Below are 10,445 nucleotides of genomic sequence, written 5' to 3'. Positions count from 1 at the left end.
CTTTTGAGATGGTGGAGATGTTTGAGAATAGGAAACGATGGCGAACGGGGTTTTCTGACCGTTTCTGTACCTGCTGGATAACAGAAGTTAACACTAACGCATGCAGGTCAGATCACTCAAGGAATTAGGATCCTATACTGGAATTTCATACTTGTCAGATGCAATTCCAAGATTGACCTTCGCACTCAAACATGAAAAAGCGTAGTATTAAGAGTCTCATCCCTCAAGCAACCCAATTCCAAGACGGATCAAAGGAGAAATTAGTACGAGTTTGGAATGGTTCCAGCGCGAGATACGATCCCATGCATTTTGGCACTGTAAACATAGCATCCATAGCAAAGCTTAGTATTTGGCTCGTATGGTTCTTATATACGTATGAGAAACAAAAATCCCTTTGTCCCCACAAACATGGGTGTAAAATCACAAATGGTGATGAGAATGTCGGTATAAGCCGAAAACTAGTGCAGCCCATACCGCCAAAGAATACGCAATGTGCCTAAAGACCATATAACACCCGAACTCAGGAAAAGCCAAACCCTCTCAATCATGATTCTCGTTTCTAAAACCTAGTACTACCATAGAACAGAGAAAACCAACCGCAGACTCAGTAAAGTTGGGAATCATGGTGCATAAAGGGCCTACGCAGCCTTGAAGATGCAAGGTGCACGAGACATGATGTACCATCAAATTCTAGTTACTACGCACTAAGTATATGAAAAGCACTACGAAGCACAAACACCGAGTCGAATGTCAGAAATGTCAGAAAGTAGAATCTTAAATACAAAAGACATCCATTTGTGAAATAAAGAACCCAAAGCTCGTATTTACTCCCCATTTTCTGAATGCAAAGAATGGTATCTGCTTCCATTGCTGCTACATTCTCTATAAACTTTGTCATGCCACTTGATCATGTAACTTAAGTTAATTGCAAACAAACACAGCGAATATGAAGTGTTGCCCCAACAAAAGTGACCATCGAATTGAACAAAAAGCAAATTAGGGAGCAATTTCAAGCCTGGGCTCAAACGAAAAACCAGTGAAAAGCTGAAGAGGGAACCTCTTCGTCACAGGGCACTTTGGAGACCACTTCCATGTTTTTAGGTTCATGTCAAAAAGAAGAAGCAGCGAGGATCCATAGCTCTGGATGTAAATCAGATCATCCATACCACTGCTGGCAAAAACATCATCAAGTTCCCCAAATCCTTGAAAGAACTTATGGGGCATGCGGGCAATCTCTTGCCACTCCTTCCCTTTTAACATCCAGATGCCAATCCCCTTAATTATGTCGGGCCGATCTTGCTTACCAATTCCTCCCACCATAACCAGGTTCCCCTTCAGATTCATCAGACGGCCACAGGTAAGGGGGCAAGGTACCGGAATAGAGTTATTGATCAACAGATCATGGGAAGATCGACCTGAGAGATCATATGGTATTAGGCCATGACGATTTTCCAGCAAACTACCACCTGTTGAGTAAATCAAGAAATACAAAATGCCATCACAAATCACACACTCATCACCAGCCCTCCAACCAGTGAAAACCTCAGTATGCGAGGTGGCCCACATCCTAGCCTCGGAATCATATAGATGAATTGAAAGATCCCACTGGACAAAATTACCAGGGATTTGCTTTGATTTCACAATGGAGATCTGATAACCATTGGAAACTCTGCTGGTCGACATTGCCAGGGCACTGTAATCAGAAAATTTCAAACCCGGGGGCTCTGCTAGCTTCTCCGAACATTTAGTGATCGGGTTGCAGACGTATAATTCACTTCTGCTGTCATTGTCCATGAAGGAAACCAACCCACATGAAGAAGCTTTGAACCAATTGGACGTTTTAAGGCAAGGCAGCTCAATATTGTACCACTTCCTAAGGATTGGGTCATAGGCATACCCACCAGGGTCATCAGTACTCGTAAACATAAAATACCAAGGTTTCTGTGACAATACCTGTGACAGGTTCCATAGGAACCTTCTTGAGCTAACTATTTCCTGCCATCTTTTACAAACAGAACCTGCTCTGAAGATGCTTGCAACAGGGAGACAAGCCAAGATTCGTTCCAATATATCATCCGGCAAGATTACATCGAGAGAGACTGCAGAAGCTGCTTGATTGCCTTCATCGCTAAGCTCAGAGAACAATTCGTAATCATCTATGTCTCTAGCAGTATCGTAATTGCAGCTAACCCAAGATGTTTCTCCATCCATCATCTCAAACTATAAAGTAAAACGCCTGAGAACAATAAAAATTTGTTAAACCTAGCTAAATGAAAGAAAAGGTGCTGCCCCGAACAAAAAAGAAAGAAAAAAGTGCTGCAAAGAAAACTGAAGAGAAGATCAGACGAGTTACTAGTTGCAAAAATCTTTTGAAGAGGGTTAAGAAAAAAAAGACTAGTTGAATGAAAAGATTAGTCTGAAACGTATCAAACGCTGGAGATCTAGTTACATAACGATATCATAATCCCTTGGTGACCTCCCAAGAAAAGCTCATCTCCAGATGCCATCAAAGAAAAACACGAGAAAGCCCTCGCCAACGTCAGAATTCACCATTAATTATCAAATCTCAGAAGACAAACCAAATCTGAATTATTCTATTGGCTGCATTCCCACGAAAACAAACCAAATCTGAATTATTCTATAGGTTGCTTCCATCAATTCAACCAAGCTGCAGAACATCTGAAACACAATCGACAGAGCACAATGTCCATACATTCAAGACCTTACCCCCATGGAAAGAAGCCACATTCAGGTACAAATAGAAGCAAAGCCAGAAACACAAATTACTTCATTTATCATCATCATCGCAACAGGACTAGCACAGAACAACATAAAATTTTAACTCTCTAGCTGGATTCCAGAGTCATGGCTAGCAAACCAAACCAAGCGACATCTGGGCACCCAAAACAGAGGCATGGCAATTTGAGCTAAGCTAAAATGGAAAAGGGTAAAAAAAGAAAAAGAAAAAAGACTGGTAAAACCAATCACGCTCAAAGCCCCACCCACCAGCACCAAGAAACGACGCATCCCAGCTGAACCCACCTCACGGATTGAAACCACAAGCAGATCAACGAAGCACGGGAAAAAGGAAAAACAGAAAAGGAAACAGCTCCATCAGATCGAGAGACGAAAAAGCACCTGGTCGAGCGCCTTCTTCAGAGACGGAGGCCAAATGGGTGAGAGCAGATGCAGGCGGAAAGTTTCAAGATTTGCGAGAGGGGGTCGATACCGACGGCGAAGAATCCGAAAAGGAGCTACCTTGATGGCGGATGCGAAACGGCGCTACCACCATAAAACTCTATAGCACAACAGACGCGCACGCACGCACACCCAAGAAAGAGAGAGAGAGAGATCGAAACCGACCATGTGCAGCAGATTCCCGGAAAAGGGTGAAATGGGGTTGCTCCAGATTTGGTAGACAACCACGCCCGAGCAACCCACCACCACCGCCGCCGCCGAGCCGAGCGCGAGAGAGAGAGAGAGAGAGGGAGGATTCGGATTTACATGAGCGTTTCGGAGATGGGAATTTTCAGTGGAGGGAGAAACGACCGGGGCGAGGGATGGAAGGGCGGGTTCTGTCAGTCGGCTGGGCTGCTGCGGTTGTAGTTGTTGTGGAGAGGAGAGGGGAGGGGAGGGGAAGGGGGTGGTGTCTTTTTGGCGTGGGGACAAGAGAACTGTGGCTTTTAGAGTGGGGGGAGAAAGAGGGAGAAGGAGGGAGGCGCGTGTGCCCACGGGACGCTGTGCCTCGGCCGCACTGCTGCGAGCCGAGAGAGAGAGAGAGAGAGAGAGATGGAGAGATGGAGAGATGGAGATGGAGGGAAGGAGGGAGGAATGGAGGAGTGGAGGAGTGGAGTGGAGACAGGGGGAAGGGCGATTAGGATTTTATTGTTGAAAAGAAGAAGACATCTTTTTAGCGTTAGTGTGTAACGTTCTCGCTCCGGAGAAAGATCAGCCGTTCGATTCACATCGCGGCCGTCGCCGTCGTCGTGGGCTGATCTCTGAATGGCTCGTGTTGCGTGGGGCGAGCTGGGGTGACGGGCCCGTCTCGCTAGCCTCGGACCTTCGATTGAAAATAGTGTGAAAATAGTTCTGAGATTGAATTATCCTAGATGGATATAAAACTCTTAAAGTGCACATGGTAACCATCTATTTATCTGATTTTCTATTTTTCTGTTCCTGAGAACGGGTTTAGAACATAAACCGTTTAGTAATGCAAATTCATTTTTCTTTTTTTATAACAAATTTTTACTCCAAAAATAAGTCTGGAACAAATTTCAAAAGTTGAAATATTTCTCCATTTATAGAACAAAAGCGATAAATTAAAACTCTTCTTATGGCTAGCTCTCGTTGGTAGCCAACTACCCATCATCGTCACCTACCAACCGTTGCTCGCTACTATCCGCCACCAATTGCCGATTGCCTCCTGTTGCCATTTGAGAGGAAAAAAAAAATCATGAGTTGTTATCAAACGAATTTCTATTTTAACAACATAAATTTTGTATTTTTGTCAAATGTGTATTTTTATTCAGAAACTCATCCAGGAAATAAAAATAGATTATTTTTAACCCAAAATTGATTTCTATAACATAATAGTTATCATTCATACCCTTAAAGTGTGCTGGCAACAATTTTTATCTTCAATTTCCATTCCTAAGAACAAAAATGTAGATTTTTCTTTTGATATATCGTTTTTATTACAAATCTATTATCTGGCTACTAATCTATTTTGGGAGATAAAAAAATTGATTGACATGCACAAATAAATTTATATTCTTTTTTTTTCAAAGAACGAAAAACAAAACCAAAAATAGAGACATAGACCAATACCGAACAAACCATTTAATTTTTATGATCTCAAGGGGGTAACTGTCTCCCTGCCTTTTTACATGTTAAATTTTTCTATGTATGTAATCGGCTCCAAGCTATAATAGTTGTGAAAAAGATAATGACAACACATACACTCTTTAATTATATCGTCTGATTAAGAAATTTTTTTTTTTAAAGAAATAAATATCGATATTGCTTTGTAACCTATGCACGAGAGCAAGTCAAATTTGTACATCCACAGTGTTACCTTGCTAGTGAAAAATAAGTCATTTTTTTCCACCATGCGTGTAGAGCACAAAAGTCAATCTATTTTATAAAGGAAAAAAGAGAAATTCAAGAAAATTGTTGGAATTTCGGGCACAGTGAATAGGAAATCGTGTAATGCCATCTTACTCATCAATCTCCATTTTTGACTTTATATGCTTTATTTATTTTTTCTTGCTAGTAGTACTAGTGCCCGCTCCTTTTTCAATTTTGGTTTCCAGTTTGTCTCCCACCCCCGAGATTTATTTTCTTTTCTTTTTCTCTTTTCCGCTATTTTTTTTATATTTATGTTTCCGCTACTCGTTTTACCAAAACATCGCAATCTATACTGCATTTCTCATTCTCTATTCTTTGATCTAATTATATCTCTATTATTAACACATAGTTGTTTCAATAAAAACTACGAGCAAGTAAATAACCGATGCATTGAAAATACCTTATTTTTCTTGTTTCTAATTACCAATCCACCATACGCCTTCCCTGTTAAATAGCCAAGAGGCAATAAAATTGAACTCTACAAGAATTGGTAAGAATAATTTTGTTATGATGGAAACCGTAGGCAGCGCTAGTATTCTCAAATAAGTTAAGATAGTTAGTTCCAAAGTGAGGTTGTTTCCAACCCGAAATCTACTTGATCAAGGCCGATTCCTGTTTTGGGAACTAGAAATTGAAAGGGGATCTAATTTCTTTTTCATTTTTTAAAGATATTTTTTACATAATTAATGCACTAGCTTCCCTGGCAAAACGATTGAAGCTCTGCTTTGATGCAACTTCCATGTCTATGTTTTTTTTTTTTTTTTTCTATTTAAATAAGATTAAGAACAGTTAAAGGCTTGTGTAGACCGATCTTCTGGTCCCCATTTTCTTGGGATTTTTATCAACCGCAATCTTTCGAATCATGCGTAAAAACTAAAGCCGCCCATGCAATTAAGCAAAAAATTATATGGGTCTCTTGTTGGATCGAATGTGGCAATTGGGATGATCCACAATCTATAATCATTTTCAAATGATTATTCCCTAAAGGTTCTTTAGGCTAGTGTGTAGAGCCTTCCTGGATGTCTCGCTCGTATAGTTTTTATATCTAATGCAACCAAAGAAAGGCATTGATCACCAAAATCAATTTGGCATCCAAGTGCTTGTACTTTGTAGAGAGAGAGAGAGGGTGGTCTGTAGTGGTGCCACCACTATGAAACTCTCTTTCCAACCAAGCCACCTTAGCCACCACATTAAGTCACATCTCACTTCCAATACTTTATTGCTAATTCGATCTCCCCTTTGAATATGCCGACCTTGTTAAAGGGAAAAATCCATAGGGTTTGCAATCTTGGTCCTATTTATTTCACGGAAAATAATTATTCATATCTCTTAGAATAATTAGTTAATTTGTCATCATCAACAACAATTTGTCTAATTTTGCATTCACTAATTATTTTAAACGATACATATAATCGTTTTCACAAAAATATTCTTTAAATCTTTCATTTTTGGAAGAGCCAACAGAACCATCATGCAAAGCAAGACCGCAGTGGACAAAGCCTGATCGAACCCAACATCGAAAGTGATGGGTTTCAACCTTTTCGTGCTATTTTATTCCATTTGTTAATCATTCTGTGACATTGATATGACCATTACGTGGATCTTTCGGGCCACTAATCGGTCCTATTTGCAACGCCGCCTTCAGCTGCACGCCTTTTGTTGGAATTAAAGGATAATTAATCGACCGAAAAAAAGAACACCTAATCTAATATTCAGGAATTTATTAATGCGCCTCGCATATAATATGAAAGCATGAAAGATTTTACTCGATAAAGAAGCAATGCTTTGCTCTTGTATCGTTTTCAGAGTCACGGAAATTTGTCAATATCCTTAACAGTTATCCAATCGTGCTCTCCTAATGGATTCTTACCTCGCCAAGAATATTACATCGGATTCGGCCTATGTTCAATCTCGACCTACCTACAAGCTCCTTCCTTCGAGAGAAACCGCACTTGAAACTGCGTATAATCGAATGGCTCTGGCTTTTGCCTCCATGAGAAGAGCTGGGGATTGAATGGAAGCGGGGGACATACCTTTCTTTCAACGTGGGAAATGCGTTGTTGCCGATTAGGAGAATCATGCACAGTAATTTGCTTGGAAATTTAAAAATATATATGAGGAAAAAAAATAAAGAAATCGACCTCCTTTTCTTTTCTTTTTCTTTTTGGGCTTTTTCAATTCAAGTGCACCACACATGATGTGTTGAGCAAAGAAAAGAGAGAAAATAGAACTGGAAATGCAAAGTGCTCCCCATATGATATGGCACATCACATGCCTCCATTCATAATCTTTTGGAATTCCCTTGCGAATAAATTTATTCCTCGAGTCGATCGATTCCGACGTGGGACGCGTTCCCTCTCGGTTCGATCATGCGGCCTTTTTCCTTTTTTAATTATTTTTCTTGTATCATTCTCTTTTGACACAAAGGATATGAAAAAGAAAAAGGGTCTTGACCTGGGAAAAGGCAGGGTGGGAGATAAGCAGAAAATAAAACATCAAGCATCGTATCAGACAAAGCAACAACCTAATTACTTCACCATGAAGAATGCAATTTAAAAAAAAAAAAAAAAGAATGATAAAAAAAGAGAAGGGGAAAGGCCGAAAGCAATTAGTGAAGCGCGGCAAGTATATGCATGGCATTGGCGCCTTATATCATTATCTCTCTCTCATCGTTATTTTATTTTCGACATCAAATTTCACTAGAAAAGTAAGGCCGCGCATGATAGAATTTATACTTCTATATTTCTCTATTTTTCGTTCTCCGGAACAAGTTTGGAACAAAATTCCGTTTGATAACGCAATTTAATTTTTCTATTTTTGAAACAAATTTCTATTCTAGAATTAAATTTAAAGAAGAAATCATAAGTTAAAATTTTTAACTTCTCAATTTCTGAAATAGAAATTGAGAAATCGAAGGTGAATGATGACCATTCGGTCGAAATTGAGTTCGGGAGAAAAATAGATTTTTCTATTTCTACTTCTAGAAGAGTTTCTAAGCAAAAATAACCGTTTGATAACGACACAAAATTTTTACTCTAAATATAGAAATTTGTTTGATAACGACATAACAAATTCTCCTTTCGGACGGTCGGCGGCGGCAACCGATGCCGCGGCGGCGGGCAACCGACGGACGGTGGTCGACGGCGACAGATGAAAGACCGGTTGACAAACAATGAGAATAATTTTTATTTCTCATTTCTGTTTCAGAAATAGAGAATTAGAAAATTTCTACTTCTGATTTCCATTCCAAACCTATTTCTAGAACAATAATCTATTTTAGAAATAAAAAAATGAAAAAGGTTTATCAAACGGATTTCTATTCCAAAAATAAGTCTGGAATAGAAAAATTATTTTTGAAATGAAATAGGTGGTTATCATGCACCCCCTCAATTTCTGGCAAAAAATTAATTTTTGTTCCAGAAATTTTATCATGCGCACCCTAATCGGTCAGGTAGAAACTTACTAATGTCTCCTTAAGCCTCGACGGAGAAAAGATACAAAAATGAAAAAAAAATAAAAATGAAAGCAAGCAAGGATGGCACACGTCCTCTTGCAAATGGGTACTTCGATAAAGGGCCTTTTAATCGACGCCAACGACGATCTATCACAATAATTTTGTAACTCGGGTGATAAGGGTTAATCGGAGAAAAACGAAGGACATAGGAGGTAAAAAAACAGGCCGAAAGTAAAGAAAGTGACGAGTGATTATAAGCAAGAGAAAGAACAATAATTTGAAGCAAGAGAAGCTGTAGCTCTATTGTTTTTTTAAGTGTTGATAGGGATTCAACACGAGTTAAACCTTGCCAGCGGAACGATAGCTTGTCATCGATCATTTCAATTCGTCTCTTGCAAGAATGTGGAATCATCGCGAAGTTCATTAGTGCAATGCTGATGTCTTTTCAGGTCTCTAGAGTTTTTCAGCTTCTTCGAGAAAATTATTGTTCATTAGTGCCTCCTTGGCCTTGTAGGTCGGTATAGGCGGCCTGCATGTTTCCTATTCATTTGTAGACCCTTCGAGCAGGTTGATTTTAGCTTCTGCGACTTCTTTTCCCTTGTTCTGGTTTAAAGTAGGAGCGATTGGTTTGGCTAGATGGATTGATGAATTAGCTCTTCGTGTTTGGGTTTTAATGTTTATGGAGACAGTGAAGGGAGCTTTCGATGGAGCTTGTCCATCAGCTTCGTGATGTTTTTTTGAGTCATGATTATGTAGAAAACCATGCTGGTGTGGCATCTTCGCGAGAGGCAACGCTATTTGCATACCCATTTTGGTTGATAACGCGCGTCTTCTAGGTGAATTTCTAGAATATCCTAACTTCTCTGTCACCTTGTAATCCTCTCATGCATGGATGGTTCCTATATGTTGTCGGCGTTTGGGTGTTAGATGTTCATCCTCTTATGCTTCATCTAAGTGTTACGGGATTTCTATTAATAAAGTTCCATTTGTTTCATGAAAAAATTATAATTTTAAAAATATTTTTTTGAAATAATTAATTAAAGAGAACTTTTTTATCATCGACAATAATTTATGTATGAATATTTTCGTGGACGATGAAAATATTTTTCTTTTTTTTTTTGTTTTTGTCGCAAATACAAGAGATCAATTTTATGAATACTTATTTAAGTCATTCATTTCCTGCGAAACAAATAGAGCTTGAAACTAATACTTGGGTTCATCATTTCCTTCATGTATGAGGTGCACCGCTTCGTAGAGTAATTTTTTTTCCTCTCGATTTGCTGATTTGATTTTGCCTTGTCCACAACTCCTAGAGAAGATAGGTGAAATGTATTTGGCATGAAAAATCAAATTAATGAAGGAGTTGTCGGGGGAAAAAGCTAACAATTCAACCTCAGCACCAACCGGCCACCATATTCAAGCAACATCACCTACAAGTATGTAAAGATAGATGAATTACTGTGTATCTTATGGATTCTTGGTGATTAGTGGAAATTTCTGATGCGGTTTGCGATTTTTCTCGCATTAAAGGCTCAACACAAACACTTAGATCCCTGAAGTGCCAAAATTTGGCATGGAGGGCTGCTTAAATGCCAAAAGTTATGAAATATACATTTAAGTATCAAAATTGAAGCAAAATTGATTGGTTAAGTGCTAACCGGTGAGAAAATCTAGCCAAAATGCTAATGTGGCATTTTTTCGGCGAGACAAATGCAAAATGACGTCGTTTTCCACACTAACGTGGCTAGATGAGCCGAAAATGATGTCATTTTGCATGTTGATATGGCTAGATAAGCAAAAAATAATGTCGTATTGGCTCGAATTTGATTTTTAATATAAATATTAATTTAATTAAATCTAAAAC

The 10,445-nt window shown here is 39.0% G+C and overlaps 1 protein-coding gene across 1 annotated transcript; it reads right to left on the bottom strand.

The window, feature by feature from the left end:
- Window positions 1-678: 678 nt before the first annotated feature.
- On the bottom strand, window positions 679-3,828 carry LOC104442143 (F-box/kelch-repeat protein At3g61590). Its single transcript, XM_010055469.3, has 2 exons — window positions 3,139-3,828; window positions 679-2,236 (listed from the first exon to the last, which is right to left on the bottom strand). The coding sequence occupies exon 2, from the start codon at window positions 2,212-2,214 to the stop codon at window positions 997-999; it is 1,218 nt and encodes a 405-aa protein (XP_010053771.1). The 5' UTR covers window positions 2,215-2,236; window positions 3,139-3,828; the 3' UTR covers window positions 679-996.
- Window positions 3,829-10,445: the final 6,617 nt, after the last annotated feature.

Source organism: Eucalyptus grandis, chromosome 6 (genome assembly GCF_016545825.1).
Source record: "Eucalyptus grandis isolate ANBG69807.140 chromosome 6, ASM1654582v1, whole genome shotgun sequence".
NCBI classification, from domain to species: domain Eukaryota; kingdom Viridiplantae; phylum Streptophyta; class Magnoliopsida; order Myrtales; family Myrtaceae; genus Eucalyptus; species Eucalyptus grandis.
Note: the sequence above shows the minus strand (reverse complement) of the source record. Positions and strands in the feature narration are given on the sequence as shown.